Genomic DNA, 22,458 nt, shown 5'->3' with positions numbered 1-22,458 from the left:
AGAATGCAACCGGTGAGGAGTAGAACACAAGAGAGGAAGGGATTTCCCTTCAATGAAGCATCCTGGCTTGCAGGAGATGACCCCTGAAGTTGAGGTTCGGGGACTCCAGTGATGAAAAAGGGCTGGGACCCTTAGCCCTTGACTCACTTGCTGGAGTGAGCTCTGCCCACTATCCCTGCCCACCACCCCTTGGTCCCTAGGCCATGTGCTCCAGGTGTTCCCTGCTGTGCTGAGGCTGGTGTCCCTCACCCCTCCACTCCCCCCATCCCCATTCCCACCCCGGTTCATTCTCACAGCTTCATCTCATCAGTGTCAGGCCCCTCCACGCTTGCCCTGCCAGCAGGCAAGGTCTAACCCTTCTGACCCTCCGGCCTGCTTCCAGGCATTTCTTGCACCGTTTCCAGCACTGCCAACTCCATCCAGAAAGAGTTTTGAGCAAGAGAATAACCTTTTTCTTTCTGGCTCATTTATTTTCATTATGATTTTCACAGCCAATTCCAGTAAATCTGCTACACGAAAAGTCCCTACTCATCATTAGATTTGACTTGAACTCTACTTCTGTTAATATTTTGCCTTTCAAAAATGAAGAAAAAAAAACAAAACAGTCCTGTTTTGTCTTGACTGTAACTCAGCTATCAGTTGGGGACTGCCCTTGCCCCTCGACATCTGTGAAGTGTCTTGTGACAGATTATATTTCCCCCCAAACTGGCTGCTACAATATTTTCAATCCCACATTCTTGCTCCAGAACCTCCATCAAGAGATGAAGCCTGTGTCATCTCTCTTGATCTTGGGTGGGCCTTTCAACTGTTTTGACTTATAGAACGTAGTGGAAAGGACTTGATGTGACTTCCAAAGCTGGCTTAGAAAGGCGATACAGCTTCCACCTAGCTCTTTTGAGACATGGTTTTGGTGCCAAGACTGTCAGAAGCCCAGCACCCCAGAAGAAGACCGGAAGCAGGTACCACGTGGAAAGACCCTACAGAGATAGATAATCTTGGGGGCCTCAGCTGCTCAAGCCTCCCGAGCCTTCAACACAGACACTTGAACGACGAAATCTTCGCCATGACCCCAGCTATGTCCATCTGAATGCAATCACAGGAAGGATCCCAAGCAAGGACCATGCAATCCCCCAAACTGCAAGAGAGAGAATAATAAATGATTGTTGTTGCTTTAGGGCTTCCCCAGTGCCTCAGATGATAAAGACTCTGCCTGCAGTGCCGAAGACCAGTGTTCAATCCCTGGATCAGGAAGATCCCCTAGAGAAGGGAATGGCAACACGCTTCAGTATTCTTGCCTGGAGAATCCCATGGACAGAGGAGCCTGGGGGGCTACAGTCCACTGGGTCACAAAGGGTTGGACACAACTGAGTGACTAAGCGCATAAGCACATTGTTGCTTTATGCCACTAACTTTAGGATGGCTTGTTATGCAGCTGTTGCTAACCAGGGCAGTTTGACTCAAGCTTGAGCAATTCCCTGCCCCATGGAACTCGAGAAGCTTCTCAAGATATCCGCTGATTGTTACTGGAGTGGAATTGCGTGCTCATCATGGGCTATGTGTCCCCAGATGCTGCCTCTGTTCTGTCCCACCTTAACTCTTCCATGAAGTCCAGCCCCAGTTTCCATTCCTGAAACAAAAATCACTCATACCAAGCATTTGAGTGAGTAGTAAACTTCATGGAAAATTTAAGGAGACGATGCTGACCACACAGGCCTCTGCCAACTGGCTGCCTCTTCCCTGCACACACAAATACCTCTTCCCATTCTTACCCTCCCTCTCCGGTGGCTCTGGGAACCCAATTCTTCTTCTGCCCTGAAGAGTCATTCAGCTCCTCCCAAGCTTCTCATCCAAGATGTCCACACTGAAGCACATCAAGAATATAGCCTTTGCTGGAACCCACTGGTGATTTTTCTTATGTATACATGCATTGTAAAAAAAAAAAAGTTTTAAAGAGCACACAGACAAAAAATTATAAATTGTTCACAACTCCCATTACCCAGAGGTAAGTACTATTAATGTTTGTGATAAATGTCCTACTCATACACCACAATTTTAGACAAAGGGGATCACACTATCCTTGCTGTTCTTTATTTTCTCCAGGCATTATTAGTAACAATAATAGCTTTACTATTTAGTGCCTGGTATGTAATAGGCTTGGCAAAAAGTTTGTTCGAGTTTCCCATAAGATGCTACAGAAAAACGTGTATGATCTTTTTGGCCAACCTGATCTTAATAGTTGCATAAAGGAGACATCATCTAATCCTTACAACATCCCTAAAATGTATGCTCATCACCATGGGGCTTCCCTGGTGACTCAGAGGTAAAGAATCTGCCTGCTGATACAGGAGACGTGGGTTTGATCCCTGGGTCGGGAAGATACCCTGGCGAAGGAAACGGCAACCCACCCCAGTATTCTTGCCTGGAAAACTCCATGAACAGAGGAGGCTGGCAGGCTAAGTCCCTGGGATGACAAAAAGTTGGAAACGACTTAGAGACAAAGACCATCACCATTACCTTCTTTTTCCTGAGGGACTTCAGTGAAAGGCAGGGCTGGGATCTGAATCCAGGCCCATCTTACTCTAGGTCCTGGGGCTTCCCTCATAGCTCAGTCAGTAAAGAATCTCCTGCAATGCAGGAGACCCGGGTTCGATTCCTGGATCAGGAAGATCCGCTAATCTGGCAATGGCAACCCACTCCAGTATTCTTGCCTGGAAAATCCCATGGACGGAGGAGCCTGGAAGGCTACAGTCTATGGGGTCGCAAGAGTCGGACATGATTTAGTGACTAAAGAGAGAGAGAGAACTCTAGGTCCTGTGCTGTTTCCATGGAGGCAGAGGCTCCTCTTTGTATCCTTTTCCCAAACCCTCACACCACCCTGGAGAGACCACCCTGGCCTCACGTATCCTGAGCCAGACCTGGTGCCCTAACAAGGTCCTGTCTCTCTGCAAAGGGTTCAGAGCTCCTGGGGTGGGGGAGGTCCTGTGACCGGTTCATTGGCCTGGTGGGACTGCATCTCCGAGAGACAGGAGGGTCTGGGCCCGTAGGAGGAGCAGGGCAGAGACAAATAAGCACTCCCTGTCCCCACGTCTGCTGGATCGAGAGGGCCCTGCTGTCCTGAGATCTGGGGGTGGCCTCCACATGTCATCTGCCTTCACCACCCGCCCCCCGGGCACGCTTGTCCTGAGTCGTGAGGGCTGCATCTGTCCAGGCCAGCAGTACGAGGAGGACATGCCTATGGGGAAGTGTCTGTGCTGGTTGCCTCCACCCTTGAAGGGATTTTGCCAGGTGGGACTTGCTCTTTCCTGGGAAGGAACACGCCACCCTTCCCTGATGAGGATATTTTCTAAGCGGAGCCCCAGGGGGCCAGCATCTGCTCTGTCCCCTTCTGCAGGGACGCTGTGGGGAGGCCAGGGTAGGAGAAGCCACACTGAGTGTACTGTGGCCCCAGAAGAGGAGGAACAGCCTCTGGGGAGAGCTGACCTTTCCTTTGAAAGCTTTCCTGAGCCTCCAGCTAATTGTGAAGGAGATTTCAAAACTGAGTTATCAGTCTGTCTCCCAGCTGTTTCTGCAGCTGCTGATGCTGGAAGGAGGCCAAGGGCAGCCGCGTCCTCCCCGCTGCCCCCAGCCTGAAGGTGGGCCCGGCCTTCCATGCCCAGGGCTGTCAGACACTCTCTGCTCAGTGTGGGAGTGAGAAAAATCAGGCTTGGAAGCCATAAGCCCCAGATTTGAATCCCGGCTGTCTACTTATTAACTGGCAACCCGGGACAATTTGCTTAACTTCTCTGATCCTGGGGTTTCTCATCCTCTTGGTTTGGTTTCTGCTAGAAGCGGACCTTGAAGGAGCACTTCTACTGCAAGTAGTTTGGCTGGGAGATGATCCCAACAAGTACCAGCAAGCAAGTGGGCAAGGAAGGGTAGCAAGCCAGTGGGAGATGCATTATCAAGCAAGTGAGCAAAATTGAAGCTTGATCCCACTGGGGATTCTTAGAGATGGCTTAAATGTCCTGAAGTTACCCGCCATCACCCCCAGAGGCGAGGGAGCTGGGGTGCTGATCCACCAGCTGCTATCAGTTATTGGTCAGTTGAGGGCTGCCCCTGGGGAAGGAGCCAGGGGCGACCCCGTGTCCCTCTGGTCTGCTCCATGTGTGTGCTCCATGCACAGCCAGGGACACCCTTCAGCAGAGTCATAGTACAGGCCAATGAGATGCAAGGAGAGTTTGTAGCAATGTCCCTTCCTTTTCCTTCTTCTTTCTAGCTAATGTGCAGACACACGTCTGGAGGCACAGTGTCCTCTTGAGACCCTGAGGTAATGGCATGAGGAAAAGACTGGGAGAATCACCCAGAAGCCAGCCCTGGGGTCCTTGGGCCATAAAGGGAGCCTCCAGCCAGCTGCCCCGGGGCTATTTGTTCAAAAGGCTGCCATTGAGTCTTCTGTGACTTGCACTCAAGGGTGGGGGAACCCTGATTCTTTTCTGAGGAGCTGCTGATGGGTAAACTAGACATGGGTTTATCCAGTTGTCCTGCCACAAATGAAAAAGAACACCTCTCTCAGGTAATTTAAGTCTGGAATTAAGCTTGGACCTCCTGTTCTGCAGAAGAAGGAGTTTGGGCCAATTGATGGCAAACACTGGTACCAGCCCTGGAGTCCAGCATGGAGGAGGAGGCCACAGCGGGGGCATTCTGTGAGCTCCAGCCTGCCCAGCCACTCCAGTGGAGCTTGCTAAGAGGTGAGAGTATCCCAAAGAGACTATCCCAGCTATTGTGATATCTTTCACCAAACTTCGAGGCAAAAGGACCACTGGACAGGCAGTGAGGACTCTTCTAGCAGAGGCTTCAGGCCCGGAGGAGGTCAAAGGCTGTGCACAAGTCAGTGGGCAAATGGAAGGCCTGATGGGCAATGAAAGCCGAGGACTTGGAGGGGTTGTACAGTTTCAATCTGGAGAGTGTCTTGCCATGATGTATGTGTGGTGGGCGAGCATTTATGGAGCTGGTTGTAGAGACTAGTTGGTAGCAGATGGGGAAGATCTGTGTTCCTAACCTGCTGCAGATTTGAAATTCAGAGGTGCTCTTCCGCTGGCGCACGTATGAGTGTACATATGTGCATGCTGGCAGGTAGATGTATACACACACGTGTGTGAGTACGTGCATACACATGCGTGGGTGCTGCGGTTGCTAACTCCTTAGCCTCCAGGCTGGTTGGGAGGAAAGCCTTAGTTCTTGCAGCTCAGCCCAGGGGCTTTAGGACCTCAAAATGGTACCTGCAGTTGCGTGGAGATGAGAGGAAAAAGGAGTGATTACTAAAGCACCCCTCTAACATCAGGGGCTGTTGCCAGCCCCTCTGCACACATCGCACTCACAGTGAGACTGTAAAGCAACGCTGAGCTCACAGACTTTGAAGACAGGGCTGATGAGACAGAACTCGGGACTGGCAGAGCCACTCACTCTGCGTTCTGTTTCTGCTTCCATAACTTACATCTGCACGACCATGGGCACGTCACCTGAGCACTGAGAACCTTAATTTACCAACTAGGAGAGAGGGCAGTTTGGAGTTGGAGGTCCACTGAATCATTCCTACTCTGCTCAGTCCCCCATGGAATAGTGAGGCTAGAATTAAATAACATTTGGAAATTTTTTTAAATCGAGTGCCATGATAATTAAAGGATTATAATTATTTTCCATCACAATAATAATAAGCTAAATTTGATTCTGGCATAAAAATGCAAATAGCTGAAATTCAATGATGTAAAACAGATACAATTTGGGGAAAATTATACCCCATATGCATTTCACAAAGCCTGTGGACATACACATTGCCACGGCCATGAGAAGGACCAGAGAGAGGGAAGGGTTCATTAATTCAGCAAGTCTGTCCAATTCCTGTTGACTCAAAGGCACAACGATTTATTCATGGATAACTCTGCTGGGCTTAGGGGAAGATTCAATGATTAAAATATATTCTTAAAGCTTATAAGAGACTTTAAGCGATCATTTGTATTCCAAATAGGTCTCACTGACACAAGCTCTTTAAAATGTCAAATCGCAAAAAAAAAAAAAAAAAAAATCCAAAGCCAAAGCTGGCTGGCAATCCTTCTGCTAGTTTTATGAAGTTGCACGAGAGTTCTCATTCTGCTGAGACAATAGGCCGCATAAATAAGCACTCATAATCAGAGTGCAGGGATCTAATCCAATGAAACTTTCAATCAATTTAATCTGATACCGCTTTGGCAATTTTTCTGGAGCAGTCCCGAATTCAGATCATCTGTCTTATTATTCAGCGGTGAATACCACCAGATGACCCAGTTTTGAGTTTGAAAGAAAATGTCCTCTGTTATTCTGTGGTCTTCTATTTTTTTCCCTATAATGCAGCATGCCTTCTTTAAGCCTCATAAACATCAATGGCCTGAAATTCCTACCCCTATTTTCCCACTCAGGACCTCACATCCCTAAATTGTCCACTAAGCCCCATGCCCCCATTCACTTGGCCAAAGCTCTCTGGGAACCACTGCTACATGGTGCCCCGTGGACAATGCTATCTTGGGTGGGAGGGAGACATCATCTTTTGGAGCAACTGAAGTCAACATCCCCTGAGATGCATGAGTAGTGCGGGGTTCCATGCAAAGTTAGAAGAATGGCATTGCTCGTGTGTTTGTGGGTGAGCCCCAGAGCAACTCAGCTTGTACCCAGAGTGCCTTCACCTTCCTCATGAAAACAGCCCCTTCAGCTTCCTTTCTAAACCCTCTGTCTGTAGGGGGGCCCCATGGAGCCCTGAGCACTCTGCCATTCCCTCCATCCTTCCGTCTTCCCCTCTCCTCCTTTCCAAGACAACTCTGCCCCCAGTTGCCCCCAAAGGTCCTGTGCACATCACTTCACATCAACAGATGCTGGAAGTTTGACAGATGGACCATCAATTCAACCACCAGCCAACCTCCAAATCCTATTCGGGTCTCAGCTACAACACCCTGCAATGTGAATTTTCAAATTCCAGATGTTTTGTCCTATTTTAACCCATGTGGCAAACCATGTGTTTCAATTTTAAGACTTGAAAAATACAGTCAAGATGGCTCTGAGGTCGTGTACTGGCCTTAAGTTCCTTCTGACTCATTCACAGCTGTCTTTAAGCTCAGGACAACCTCCTACACCTTCTCTGCCAAATCCCTTCTAGGCCAGGCTGAGTGATGGATGGAAAGCCTGGGTCTCTCAAACACCCTGAGTGGGCCGTTCCTTGGCCAGAGAGTGCCACACATCCAGGACGAAAGAATCGACCCAAGTCAGAGGCCCCAAAATCGGATTTTATTTAGGATAGAAAGCCACTGAATCAGTCTTATTTTCTCCAACTTGTACTGCCTAAGTTTTTCCACATTATTTCTAATTTGGGCTATGAGAAAGGGGGGAAAATTAAAAACTACTGATCTAGAGATAATGGAATATCTTGGTGGTTATTGCATTAAAAACCAGCCAGTTAAAATGAGTTTGGAAGATCTTAGAAGGCAATCTCTGACTCAAAATCTGTACAAGCACTGAAGGCAGAACAGAAGCATGGTTAGATGAAGTACTGAACAGCAGAGATTATTCGCAGCTCCCAAGCCACTAGGCATCTTGATTTAGTGGTCGACCACCTCACTGGCCTAATGGTAGGGGATTCTAAGGGTAGGATGGCGGGAGGTAGGAGGGGGCTAGGACTTACAGATTGTGTTTGTAATTAGGAATCTACCAGCAGCACAAATGTCCTCCTATGCTGCAGTAGGAGAAGCTGCTAGAGCAGGGCATCCCCAAAGGAGCCATAGAAGCAGGCTTGGATAATGAGAAGCACTAGGATCAGTCCTTGGGGGAGCAAGATCAGCAACTTTTAGCAAAGAGTGCCTGAGCAGTTTGAGATCTGATCTGAAACTTAGAGAAACTTCCTTGTTTCTCTCTGTTGGTGTGGCTAATCACACTGAGAAACAAACAAGCGAAAAGGCAATATGGCATCTCCTGGAAGCAAGATGGAATAATAAGATTTAAACTCAGGCAGCCAGGATGGTTTAGGGGGTAGTGTGGCTCAACTTGAGAAGACAGCTTACTTAGTACCATTCAAGAGACACCCCAGATCCAGCCCTGGACTTAGGTTGAAGACGGTGCCCTTAAATTTGCTCCCAAGGAGGTAATGTTGGTACATGAGAGGCATTTCTCAGAACTCAGCTTGAGTGAGGCAGCATCACCCTCAGGCTGCCCTGAACATTGGAGTAAGTGACTTGTATGCTTCTTTTGTGTCAAGAAGGAAATTTTGAACTTGTAACTATGTGGAGACCGCCAAGGAGCAGAGACAGGTGGGTGTTTGCCCGCCTGAAACCTTCCAAGAACCACTACTGCAACCCAAAGTCCTTTTTCTCTGAATCCCTGCATGGAACTTCCCATGAATTTCTTATATTTCTAGCAGCAATTAGTTTGTATAAACAGTTCAAAGTCGACTTGATTGAAGCCTCACAGTAGCAGCCATGCTCCAGGGGAGCTGGTCCCAGCTAGAGCAGGGCAATGACTTTGAACTAGCTTGAGTATGCTTATCATTGACTTCCTCATTCCTTGCATAAATTCTCCTATTTCTTAAAACAGAGCTGGGCATCTATGAGGATTAGATTAAATGCTAATGTCTAATTTGCAAGTTCATGTAGGCATCCTTCATTTAACAAAGTTGCAGTTCCCTGTATTCATTTATTCCTCAATATGGACTGGAGAACCACCTATGCTCTAAAATTCCAAGTGTAATGTCAGAGAAGACTCTGTCTTCTCTCAGGCTTTCCTGTGCTGTAGTGCTTATAACCCAGCTCACCTACATTTGTTTATATTACGGTTCCAACACTTTGCAATCCCAAAAGGTGTATCTGTGGCTCAGAAAATAACTATTATTTTCATCTAAAAGGCATACAACTGTGCCTAAGGCAAAATCCTACTCATGCCCCTCAAATCTAACCTTCATAAAGTTGGGTCCACTTAATGGTCCTGTCTACTTGAGTTACATTCTAAATGCACATCCTGGTTACATTCTAAAAGAAAACTCCAACCCAAATTTGGAAAGAATGGGGAACTTTTGTGACATAAACTGACCAGTTCTTCACCAAACCTGATTCTTCTTCCTCCTGGCCACATGGCTAGGTGATATTTCCCAGCCTCCCTTGCAACTAGGAGTGGTCATGTGACGGGGTTCTGACCAATGAAATGCCAGTGAATACAGAGGGTACCACATCTAGGGTTAGGCTATTAAAACACCCCACATCCATCTCTACCCTCTTTCCCCTTCTCCAGGTTGAATACTGGAAAATTCTGCAACACTGGAAAGATGTGTTGAAGATGGGAGAAGGAGCCCAATTCCCTGAATCACCACTTGAAGGAGAGCTGCCCATCGATTTATAGCAAATATTTTGGACTTTATGTAAATAAGAAGTAAACTTCTAACATGTTTGAGCCATAATACATTTATTTACTATACTGCTTGGCATCACTTTAACTAATAGCACACCACACATAAAAACTCCTTCTTGAAACATCTCACCTCCTCTTTCATAACCATTCAATCACTGTCCCCTTTTGAGAGCACCTGGGCTTCCCTGGTGGCTCAGATGGTAAAGAGTCTGCCTGCAATGCAGGAGACCCAGGTTCAATCCCTGGGTCAGGAAGATCCCCTAGAGAAGGGAATGGAAACCCATTCCAATATTCTTGCCTGGGAAATCCCATGGACAAGAGGAGCCTGGTGGGCTACAGTCCATGGGGTTGCAAAGTGTTGAATATGAAAAAAAGCTCCTTATGTTTCCCTAGTGGCTCAAACAGTAAAGAATCTGCCTGCAATGTAGGAGACCTGGGTTCGATCCCTGGGTTATAAAGATCCCCCAGAGAAGGAAATGGCAGCCCACTCAAGTATTCTTGCCTGTAGAATTTCATGGACAGAGGAGCCTGGCAGGCTACAAGTCCATGGGGTCACATAGAGTTGGACATGACTAAGTGACTAATATACACACACAGACACACACCCATTCTGACTTTTACTTTGAAGGGCTGCTTTTAACCTTACCCTGGAATTTTGATAAATTTTAAAGCCTTCCTGCTGACACAAGTTTTGCTTAAATAAGTTAAATATGTTCTCCAAAAATCTTATTTCGACCAGCAAAAGTAAATTTCATCCCATTCCAGACTTAACAAGATGGATGATTTTTGAAATTCCAAAATAATCTAACAGGAGATAATTAAAATAACATGGTGTTGTTGTACAGTGATTATTAGAAAAGCAGTATTCATTATGTTAATCAAGTTAGGAGAGACTCTGCTTGTAAGTAACAACCAACTCTCCTCAAACCTCTGCGATATTACCCAACCAAAATGCATCTCTCAAACATATCATTACAAAGTCTGCTTTGGATCCAGGAGACTGCAGGGCAGCTGTGCTCCACGGGGCAGCTCAAGGATCCATGCTGCTTTGATCTTGCAGCACCGTCATCTATGTACTTACATGGCAGGGGGAGAGAACGCTGCAGCCTCTCACCTTGGCAGAGCAGTTAAGTGCTCTGCCCCACACATGACATGTCACCTCCAGACACACTGTGTTGGCCAGGAGGAGTCATCTAGTTCCTCCAAACTTGGAGAAGATGGAGAAGGAAAGTCACCCTTCCGTATGCCCTGAGTGGGAGGAGAATTGGATACAATGAGCAGTTTCTTTCTTTGGGGCAGGGGGTGTTTAAGTCATTAAGTCGTGTCTGACTCTTTGCAACCCCACTATCGTAGCCAGCCAGGCTCCTCTGTCCATGGGATTTCCTCTGTCCATGGGATTTCCCAGGCAAGAAAACTGAGTGGGTTGCCATTCCTTTCTTCTGGGGATCTTCCTGACCCAAGGATCGAACTCGTGTCTCTTGCATTGCAGGTGGATTCTTTATCTCTCAGCCATCAGGAAAGCCCAGGGTGAGCAGTAGGTACTAGAAAACTCAACCTTTGAAATTTTTGATTTTGGTGTCTTAATATTTATGCTGTGAACTTCTGGTAAGTCCAGATTTTTCTCCAAAAAAAAAAAAAAAAAAATTCCTGTAATTTAAGCTTGTTTTGCTAAGTCATTTGGATTTCCCAGCTCCGGTTAGTTAGAATAAGTGCAATGTAAGGAAATGAATTTCCTTTAATAAGAACGAGAGCAAAGGAAATAAGAATCTGAAGAGGACTGCAGCCTTTCCCTGGGTCCGGGCTGGGAGGCCACTCACAGTGGAGGGGGGTGGGGGCCAGAGAAGGTGGCTCTTTTAGCATCGAATTCCCCACCTCTCCTGGTCCCAAGTCACACAGCTTCCTACCATGATAAAAATATCCAGAGCCTCGTCATTTAGCTAGATTTAATTAAAGCTGCCCTAAATTAAGAAAATCTAGTCATTGTTTGCATTCCTAGATGCCTATGTTTAGTTGAGTCGCACGTAAGCAAAGAAATGAAAAAATTAGCTTAATTTTTTGGCTGCAGGGAAGAGTGTGAAATGGTTTTCTGTCACTTGCGGGGAACATCTTGTGTCTTCCCTCAGCTGGGTGTCTCTGATGGGATTGCTTCTTCCCACCCTCCTGAAGGCCTCTGAGGACAAGCTGCTGTTCGGCTCTGACCTGAGGAAACCTCTAGAGCCCACGGACAGCCCAGCTCATTGTGGGCAGGGTTGGGGAGCTCCTCCACAGAATGACTGCCCACCCACCCAGGGCTTGGAGCAACCAAAAGCTCATGCCAAGTGGGTCACTTATGAGCATTTTCCCTCTGCCCAGGGCTGAGCTGAGGACCAGGGAAGGGTTCAGAATCCTACTTTCTATCTAAAAAAAAGAATAAAAATTAATCAGGAATATTTCTAGATTCCCTGGCTGAGGAGGAATGGCTGTAATGGCTGAGATAGGTGTGAGTCTCACCTCTAGAGTCAGCCTGTCTTGCTTTGAATCCCAGCAGTCTTACTGGTTAGCTTTGTAACCTTGGACATGTTACACTCCATTTCAGTGCCTGTTTATCTTCAGAAAATTATAATACATACCTCATAGGCTCATTGTGAGGATTAGCCTAGTTCACAGATCTGAAACCCTTAGAAGGGTGCCTGGCTTAAGGAAGTGAGCAACAAATGCTACTTCCATTATTATCATAAGGGGAGGGGTGCTACCTACCCCTGGGAACTCCGACTTGGTTGCCTGTGGCAGCCTCCCTGACACTGTACTTCCAGGGCACCTCTCTGTTAAAATACTGGAGAGCTTTTAATTTTTATTTTAAATCCAGGAAGCTGATCACCTTGACGCGCTGATGTGTAAGCAATGTGTGATCTGAACAGATAGGGAGAACTGCAAGAAGGATGGGACCCCATTGGCTATCCAGGGTTGAGTCCAGCAGTAAAGATGTCATAGGAACAGCCTAGAGTGAAGAATCTCTTAGCAAACCCAGAGCAGAATCAGGCCCTGGAGTAACCATGGAAACAGGAGCCCACAGAGGGATGGGAAAGTGGGTGGATGGATGGATCCATCAATGGCGATGGATGGGTAGTTGGGTGGGTGTCACTTTCCCAGAAGAGTGAAGGGCCGTGGGCTGCTGTGAGTGCCTCTAAGCTGTGGGAAGCTTTGGGAGGGGTGCGGGGAAGGTGGGAATGTGTCCTAGGGTAGACAGTTGGCTATGGTAAAGGACATACTGGCCAGGGAAGAAAGAGAATCTTTCCCTGAGAGACTCCCCCCAGGTTCTCAGCCTAGGGAAGAAGTGGAGATCAAAGGAAGAGGAGGGGAGTAGGCTTCCAGCCTCTGCAGCTTCCAGGCTGGGTTTCTGGCCCAGAGAGTCTTGACCTATTTAATATCTTGTATTCCATGGTTCTTTTGCCTGATTCTCCACTGCTTGCATTCAAGAACTGGGCTTGACCCTTCCTCAGACCTGTGATATGGTTCAGGGCTGAAAACACCATTCTGAGAAAAGGGCAACAAAGTCTCATCTGACCATCTCAGTTCCAGCTCAGGGCTCCGCTGGACCCGTGGCCTGAAGTCCTTCCAGCTGGGGAAGTCTTCAATCACACCCTGTGGTGAGGAGCGGGTGGGGACACTCCTGTGTTCCCTCCTCCCACCTTGGGAGAAATGGACGCAGGGTGGCCACCAGCATCTGTTACCCCTACAGGAACGGGGGTGCTGATGCCCCCAAATTCTCTTCTTCTGGAAATCTCCTCCACCTCTCCTGGTTATATGGGGCCAGAGGCTGAGTTCTGGCCAAAGGAAAGTGGCAGGAGTGAAGTCTGCCCTTCCAGACCTGGCCTCGGAAACGTCTCATGCCATCATCCAAGCTCTTTCTTCATCTCCCATCTGAATGTAGATGATCCGGGGAAGGATTCCAAGGCCCTAGAAACTGACAGAGCTCAAGATAGAAGGAACCTGGGTTCTAGACATCACCAGGTGGAAAGCTGCTCTCAAACACCCCATTGAACAATAATATGAATGTGAAATGACACCTTTACTAACTGAAGATAGTGGGATTGGCCCAGATGGCCCAGTGGTGAAGAACACACCTGCCAACGCAGGAGATGCTGGAGATGCAGGTTCGATCCCTGGGTTGGGGAGACCCCCTGGAGAAGGAAATGGCAACCCACTCCAGTATTCTTGCCTGGGGAATCCCATGGACAAAGGAGCCTAGAGAGCTACAGTCCATAGGGTTGCAAAGAGTCAGACATGACTGAGCATGAGCAGGCATACAAAAACATACAACTGGGATTGGGAGGTCTGGTTACAGCAATGACCCTGCACTTGAGATCATTAAGAGGCCAGACTTTGGAACCAGAGAGACATGTTTGAGTCTAAACACCTCACTTTATGGGCATCAGTAAAATAAGCTTAATAATGGTACCCAAGGGGAGGAGAGCAGGAGGCAAGCAGAGAGCTTAGCATGGGGCCGATCACATCACGAGCACTCAGCAGCAGGTACTAGTCACGGTTAATGTTTTGAGCACTTGTTCTGCACCAGGCCTCCCTCTGTCGCTACCCTTACCCTCATCCCTCTCAGCTTCATTTTCACCACTATCTTCATCTTCTTTGGCCACCCACCCTGGTGTATGGTTGCTGAGATGCTTCACTGCCTGAGGGCCTTGAGGTAAATGCTCCTGATATGGTATTCCCTACCCTGGGCCCGGAGAGGAGGGCCAGTAGGAGGGGCTGGGGGCTTCAGTCCAGGCGGTCAGTCACCCAGAGAAGGGTCAGGAGAGGAGGGACAGCAGAAGCAACATGCCTGAGGCAGACGGAGAGGGAGTTCCCTAGGCCCTAGGGCTCTGACTCCACACGATGGGCTTTGAGGAGGGCCTAGTGTAGAGGGGAAAGACGGCCAGACCCCCGGCAAGAGTGAGACTAGGAGACGTGCTGTTCTCTTGTGAATTTCCCTGGTGGCAACCTTAATTCCAAGATGAATCAAGTTCATCTTCTTTTCTCCAGCCTTGCTCCAGGATGTTCTGGAGAACACAGTGAAGGGCCCCCCAAAGGAGTAGTACCCAGATGGGGGCTCATAGGGAGAGCCTCCCACGGAGATGGGACTTGGAGCAGCAGGCCCAAGAGCTGTGACCTTGATGTCCCAACCCTTCAGGAGCAGGCTCTGGACACGCCAGCTTGGGGACATCTGCTCCCCTTTGCAATAAGGGACTCAGAGAGGAGCCCTTCAAATCAATGTTCATTCCCTTGTCATCCTCCTGGGGGCACCTAGGGGATGGGGGCTGTAAGAGGAGAGGAGGGTGGTCTCTGGGAAGAAAGCCAAATAACCTAGGCAAGGACTTGCAGGGTATAAATTCAGTCTGGCATCCAAAAATGATGCAACAGCTATATGAAAATTTGCTGTTGCCTCTTGAGAAAACACTTAATGAGGCATTGCATTCATAATGCAGCAAAACTTCTTAAAATCCATCATTTCCCAACTTTCTCTCAGTCTCCCCCACCAACCCCCCCACCACACCCTCCTTCCCAAGCCTCAGTCCCACTTTCCCAGAGCAAGTCTCCCGGCCTGCTTCCCTCTTCTGTTCAGCCTCTGCTCCCAGCAGCTTCTCCGTGCCCTTTTCCACCCTAAATCCAAGGAAGGGAAGGAGCCAGATTCTGAGAGGCGCCGTCGCCGGGAGACCTGCAGGAGACAGGAATTGAGGGCAGGTGGTGAAAAAGCCCCCCAGCCTTTACAGTGCTCCCGACTTCAGACAGGCATGGACCCTAAAGTCAGGACAGGAGTGGGTGCTTACTGAGCTCAGACATAGCCCCTGCCCTCGGTGCAGATCACGGGGCTGCACTCGGGCATACAGCTCTGTGCCAAAGCCCCTAAAGACAGGCTGCGCAAGCTGAGTCTCGGTTCCAGGCTCCACACTGTGATCACTTGGGGGCCAGGGGGCACTTAGAGAAAACCCTGACTCCATGGGTCCAGCACTAGGGATCATGATTTAATTGGCCTGGGTGGAGGCCCAAGGCATCCAGGGGCATCAGCTATTTTAAAAATCTCAAGTGATTCCAATGTGCAGCCAGGAATGAGATCCATTAGACTAATCAATTGCCTGGGAGAGCACCCTGGAGCCTGGGAGATCCGGGCCACAGCCCCAGGCATAGCACTTCTTTCCCCTCCAGCTGCTGTCCTGATCCCACTGGAGGAAGAAGAGGAGGCACAGGCTAACATGAAACAGAAGATGGAGCCTCATTCATATCCATCACACAATCACATATTGAATAACTGCTTAATATGAACACTGCAGGGAAAATGGTAGGAACTGACTGAGGCATCCGCTTAGATGGGGCAGCCAGGCTTCTCTGGCGGTGACGTTGAAATTGAGACCTGACTGACAAGAAGGCGCCTGCCCTGTGAAGGTGCTGGGGCAAGCAGCGGGAACAGCAGGTGCAAGGGCCCTGTGGAGGCAGACAAGGGGCCTGGGGCTGGGGTGTCCTTGATGTAGAAGAAGCCAGGGCTGAAGTCTGCTGGGTAGGGGGCGCATCCTGGGGGATCTTGGAACTCGGGGAGGGCATGTCTCTTATGCTCAGTTCTGTGGGAAGCCTTTGGGAGGTTTTCAGGAGGGACTGGCAGGACCTGATTTCCGTTTCTAAGAGACACTCTGGCTGGGATGGGAAGGGTGGCTGGTGGGAAGCAGGATGGAGGCCCGTGATGGGTCCACTCCGGCGAGGCGGGGGTGCGCTCGGCTCCTCCACGTTGGGGAATGTAGGTCAGACAGCCCAGCCCCCTCAGCCAAGTTGCCAGGGCAGCCCCCTCGCCTGTCAGAGAAAGAAGCCGACTCTGAGATGTGTGGGCTCCACCGACAGAACAGTGTTGGCAGAGGAGGCAGAGATAACAATCGCCCAGAGATAACAAAGGCAGGGGATCTGGGCTGCTGCCTGGGGCCCCCTCTATCCCTTTCCCGGAGCGCCTTCCCCCATCCTGCCATCTCTCCAGGATCCCCCAAGCAGGCCAGCCCAGGGCCAGGCCTTGTGGGTGCCTGGAGCAGGCAGCCGTATTTTAAGATCAGGGCTCAGGCCTCTAAATAAACACAGCCAGCTTCCCAGGCGCAGAAGGAGGGAGATGACTCCATTTCTCTTCAGCTCAGCGATTGGGAAATAAACCAGTGGCTCTGCCTGTCGCACACACTTAACCCTCTGCAAAGGCGGCTGTCAGAACCAGAGCCTCAGCCGCAGCCTTAGCAAGAAATAACTGATGTGCCCCAGACCCCAGCTTCTCCTTGGGGCACCAAGTTCACATTCCCATTCAAGGGAGGGCAGGCGTGAGGCCTTGTCCTTGATCCCAGGAAAGGCTGACAAAGGACAGGAATGGACACAGGGCCCCTGAGGGGCTGGGGCCTGTTTCAGTCAGCTGCTGAAGGAGACCAGGGAGAGGCAGAGAGGGAAGGAAGATGCTAAGATGGGGGCAGAGGGAGGCTTGTCAGAGCAGAGGCAGAAAAGAGGCTTGTGGACCCCATCGTGGAGCTGGTGGGCACTCTGGGGGCCTGGCAGAGCCCTGGTATCTGCAGGCAGGTGGGTGGCCATGGGTGTGGGAGAAACAAAGAGAACCAGAAGGTGGGAGGTGGCGGGGGGGGTGGTGGTGGGGTGCTCTCTCTCCCTGGGTGAAATCTCCCACGACCACAAAGGAAGAAGGAATGAGCAAAGAACAAAAGCAGACAGAGCAGAAGGAGGCAGGCAAATAAATAGAGCAGGGGAGGGAGGAGAGCCACATAGTCATCAAACCCAAGAGCTTCTGGGGGCAGAGGGACCCTTCAGATGGAAAAGGTGATTTATGCTTTAAGCTCAACTAGGAGAAGAGTCAGAGGCAAGGCCAAGGCCACGGGAGTGGCCAGGAGCGGGGCCCATGCTGCAGAAGCCACGCAGACACATGGTGGTGAAGCAGAAGCAAGGCTGTGAGCTTCCGGGTGGCCAGGAACCAGGCAGGGCACAGTGAGGGGATGGGGAGAAGGGCAGAGAGAGTCACAGACATTGCTGCTAAGGGTGCCTGCAGAAGAGGGGGGGGTCTCACAGCTGCCACCAACTCAAGGGGAGGGAGGGGGTGGAAACACAGCGCCAACACACTGATCATGCATGCATTTACACAAACACACCCTCAGCAAGGGCTTGTGCACTCTCAGCAGCACTCCTTTGGGGATAAAAGAGACCCAGGGGCCCCCCAGATGGCAGCCCGGCCAGGTGCGGGGAGAGCTGCAGACTTCCAGCGATAGATCCAGCAGACCAAGATGGAAGACCCAAAAGACCCAAGACCACCGACCCAAAGGAAACAGAGACGGAGACAAAGACAGCAGATACCAGATTCTCCCTCGCCCTCTATTTGTGTGTGTCTCTTTCTCCATCTCTATCTAGTCTGTCTCTCTCTCTCTCTCTCTCTCTCTCTCACACACACACACACACACACACACACACACACCTCTCTCTCTAAAAACTTCAGACAAAAGAGAACGGAAGCTCATACTATAGCCTTTTCCACACTATTCTCCCTCCCGCCTGCCTCCTCGGGATCCCTGTGCCTGCAGAAGCCTGTAGGAACATGAGTGTGGAGCCCTAGTTGTAGGTAACACACTTGTACACACACGCCTCTCCCCCATACCCAGAGGCCAGTGGCCAGCACAGGGACAGGGCGCCTCTATATAAAGCCAGGCTTGGTTCCAGGAAAGTCCATATGAAACCAGCTCAAGGGTCCACCCCAGGCCCTCCAAGGCGTCCCAGAGCACTCAAGCTCTGCAGAGCACCTGTTTTGCTGAGGTGGCATTACCTGGGTGTTCTAAGTAAAATACATGCTGCCTGCAGTGGCCGGGGTGGCTGCTCTGGGAGTCCAGAGCCAGAGGGCTTTCCTGGGACCTGGAGCCCACCAGCTCCCTGCTAAGCTCACGCTGTGCTTCCCATCTTGTCGAATGGGGACTGAGCACGGGGCTGAAACCAAGGGGAGGGGGCTCCCCAGGGACTGTGGGTCCATTTCTCAGCTCTAACTCAGGGGCAGTGCTTTGAGAAACAATCGTAGGAGACCAAGAGCTCAAATCGGGGCCACAGGTCTCCTGGGGAATGCAGACATGGGTACTGCACACATCTATGCTGGATCCACACCTCCAAGTCCCCGTAGTGTCCGCATACACACGTTTCTCATTTCATTAGGCACACGGACCTGGTCACAGCCCCACGGAATACTACGCTGTATACAGCCTGCTGTACACATAACTCACAGTCGGCCATTGTGTGCACACATCACAATGACAAGCCCCAGGTTCCCCTGTTCTGACACACTGTACACATTTCCCCCACACCCCAGAGGTCCTATTTTTAATTAACACTGCGCAGACCGTGAAAAGCCCTACTTTCCTCAGTCTATACACACAGACACACATACAGTTCCCAGCCATCCTCTGAAGCTGGCACACCACCCCGGCCTGCACACACACAGTGCCCACACAGAGCTCCCAAACAGAACTCCGTGACTCCCTCCCACGCCGGTAGGGCCTGCGCTCCCGGCCCCAGCAAGCTAGGCTGAGCTCGACCTTGGGTTTCCATGCCCCCCGCTTCTCCCCACTCTTTCCCCATTCCTTTCCTCACCACCCCTCTTCCCTCGCAGCCTCAGGAAACTTTTCAGCAGGTCCCTGAAAGGGGGAAACCTGGAGTTCCTTGCGTCCGGCCCTTCCCCCCTGGACGGACACGAGTCGCCGGTCATTCCCCAGCTCGGCTCCGCCCGAGAGAGTCAAGTAGGGAAAGGTCACCGTAGGCAGCCCACTGCCTGCACCCTGGGAGCAAGAGGGTGGTCATAACAGCCTGTCATCAGGGGAGTAGGTGAGTGATCGGGAAAGGTGTTGGCTCGGCCTCGAGCCGCGGGCGCGAAGGGGTCTCCGCGACGCCGAGGCGGTAGCCTCTCCGGAGTCCGGGCGGCGGCCTCGCGCGGAGCTGGGAAGCGCGGAGCTGTCCGTTCAGCACCACCGCGCCGCGCCCCAGAGCAGGGCCCGCGCAGAGGCGCAAGGGCTCGGCTCCCGCTCCGGATCCCGCGGGCTGCGGCGCGCGTCGTTGTCTCTCCTCGGTGCCGAGGGGCGCGCGGATCTAAAGGGCGGGGGGGCGGGGGGAGGGTGGCTCTGCGAGCGTCGGGGCCACGCAGCCACCTGTGAGCCTCCCGCAACTGAGGACAGCGGCGGCCTCTCCGGCCGGAGACAGGAGGCGCTCGGCGGACCCCGCCCGCCTGCCGGGCGCACACACAGGCGCACACACACTCAGAGCACCCTCGCGCACACGCACAGCCAGCCGGCAGCGGCGGCCGCAGCGATGCTCGCCGGCAGGTCGGGGAAGTTTCCCGCCGGCCTCGGCCGCGGGCCCCAGAGCTCGCAGGTAAGCGCTTCCAGAACGCGCAGGGAGAGCCTGGGTAGCTCCGCCGGGTAAGGCGCGGCGCACGCGGCTCCGGGGCACGGCGCCAGGCGGGCGGGGGAAGCCCGGGGCGGAGGACGAGGGGGGCTTCAGTCTCGGGGGGCTGGACTCCGGCGACGCCGGGCCGGCCCCCTTACCCTGTTCTGGGGTTAAGGATTCGAGAGGTGGATTTCCCCGCCACCCCCCTCCCGAAGCTACGCGCCCCTCCATCTCGGCCCAGCCCTGCCGGTGCGCATCCCAGCTCTGGTCCCGCCTGTCTGCGGCGAGAGGGCGGGGGCGTCTCCTCGGCCCGCCCACGGGCAAGGTCAGCTCGCAGCTCGCGGAGCTGCTGGGGTGCGACCCCGGGCAGCGGAAAGCGACCGACAGAACCCCCAGGATGGGGGTGCGGGCGCGGCCATGCTAGTAGAAACATAACCCACCCTCCCCAACTCCAAGCCTTTCTTTGGGAGGCGGGAAGGCAAAGCCCAGAGAACGGTCCTCCCATCCCAGTGTCCTTCAGTACTCAGAGACCCGCTGGAGAGAACTGGGCGCGCTAGAGACGGATGGGGAGAAAGGAAGGGGTGCCCGAGCCCTGAGCGCCGGGCGCTCACCAGACGCGCTTGCTTTGGCTTACAGGTGTAGCGCCCCCGCGCGGCGCGGGCGGCCGGGCGTCTCCAGCATGACTGGCCAGAGCCTGTGGGACGTGTCGGAGGCCAACGTCGAGGATGGAGAGATCCGCATCAACGTGGGCGGCTTCAAGAAGCGGTTGCGCTCGCACACGCTGCTGCGCTTCCCCGAAACGCGCCTGGGCCGCCTGCTGCTCTGCCACTCGCGCGAGGCCATTCTGGAGCTCTGCGACGACTACGACGATGCCCAGCGCGAGTTCTACTTTGACCGCAACCCCGAGCTCTTCCCCTATGTGCTGCACTTCTACCACACCGGCAAGCTTCACGTCATGGCAGAGCTGTGCGTCTTCTCCTTCAGCCAGGAGATTGAATACTGGGGCATCAACGAGTTCTTCATTGACTCCTGCTGTAGCTACAGCTACCACGGCCGCAAAGTGGAGCCCGAGCAGGAGAAGTGGGACGAGCAGAGCGACCAGGAGAGCACCACGTCCTCCTTCGACGAGATCCTGGCCTTCTACAACGACGCCTCGAAGTTCGATGGGCAGCCCCTGGGCAACTTCCGCAGACAGCTGTGGCTGGCGCTGGACAACCCTGGCTACTCGGTCCTGAGCAGGGTCTTCAGCGTCCTGTCCATCCTCGTGGTTCTGGGGTCCATCATCACCATGTGTCTCAATAGCCTGCCAGACTTCCAGATCCCTGACCGCCAGGGCAACCCGGGCGAGGACCCCAGGTTCGAAATCGTGGAGCACTTTGGCATCGCCTGGTTCACCTTTGAGCTGGTGGCCAGGTTTGCGGTGGCCCCCGACTTCCTCAAGTTCTTCAAGAACGCCCTAAACCTGATTGACCTCATGTCCATCGTCCCCTTTTACATCACGCTGGTGGTGAACCTGGTCGTGGAGAGCACTCCTACCTTGGCCAACTTGGGCAGGGTGGCCCAGGTCCTAAGGCTGATGCGGATTTTCCGCATCTTAAAGCTGGCCAGACACTCCACTGGCCTCCGCTCCCTGGGGGCCACCCTGAAATACAGCTACAAGGAAGTAGGGCTGCTTCTGCTCTACCTTTCTGTGGGGATTTCCATCTTCTCCGTAGTGGCCTATACCATCGAAAAGGAGGAGAACGAGGGCCTGGCCACCATCCCCGCCTGCTGGTGGTGGGCCACGGTCAGTATGACCACCGTAGGGTACGGGGATGTGGTCCCGGGGACCACGGCAGGAAAGCTGACCGCCTCTGCCTGCATCCTGGCAGGTATCCTGGTGGTGGTACTGCCCATCACCTTGATCTTCAATAAATTCTCCCACTTTTATCGGCGCCAGAAGCAACTTGAGAGCGCCATGCGGAGCTGTGACTTCGGAGATGGAATGAAGGAGGTCCCTTCCGTCAATTTAAGGGACTATTATGCCCATAAAGTTAAATCCCTCATGGCGAGCCTGACGAACATGAGCAGGAGCTCGCCAAGCGAACTAAGTTTAAATGATTCCCTACATTAGCTGGGAGGGCTTGACATCCTCAAACCCACATTGCTGAGCTGTCTCTTGTGCCTCTGGCACACTCCAGGTACCCTAGGGTTATGGTGTGAGGAGTATGCCCAGCCCCAAAGGGGAGAGAATGCATGGGATCTGCACCCCAGGTTGCTTTTACAGTATTTAGGATCATTTTTAGAGGGTGGTGTGTCTGACACCATGCCTTTGCACCTTTCAGTGAAATGACACTCACTGGTCTTTGCATCGTGGGCATAAAATGTTCACCTTTCTGCCGGATGAGTACCACCTAGAATGCTAATTTCTCTGTTCATTGTGTTCTCTCATCTAGTGCTCATGGCCCAGGACTGTCTCTGAGTTGTTTGTGCTCCTGTTTCTGAGGTTGTCATGTGAATTCCATAAAAAAGCCCCCACGAATATGTCCTGTGGAAACACATCTGTGGGGCCTGCAAGGATAGGATGAGGTTTTGCTCACAGTCAGGTGAAAACAAAATCTCAATTATTTATCCATTGCTTTCATTTAGTTTTAATATCAAACAAAGAGAATG

The 22,458-nt window shown here is 51.8% G+C and overlaps 1 protein-coding gene across 1 annotated transcript; it reads left to right on the top strand.

Moving 5' to 3' along the window:
* The first annotated feature begins 20,485 nt into the window (after positions 1-20,485).
* On the top strand, positions 20,486-21,919 carry KCNS2 (potassium voltage-gated channel modifier subfamily S member 2). The gene has a single exon (XM_055545429.1). The coding sequence runs from the start codon at positions 20,486-20,488 to the stop codon at positions 21,917-21,919; it is 1,434 nt and encodes a 477-aa protein (XP_055401404.1).
* The last annotated feature ends 539 nt before the right edge of the window (positions 21,920-22,458 follow it).

Source organism: Bubalus kerabau, chromosome 14, assembly GCF_029407905.1.
Source record: "Bubalus kerabau isolate K-KA32 ecotype Philippines breed swamp buffalo chromosome 14, PCC_UOA_SB_1v2, whole genome shotgun sequence".
NCBI lineage: Eukaryota > Metazoa > Chordata > Mammalia > Artiodactyla > Bovidae > Bubalus > Bubalus kerabau.
Note: the sequence above shows the minus strand (reverse complement) of the source record. Positions and strands in the feature narration are given on the sequence as shown.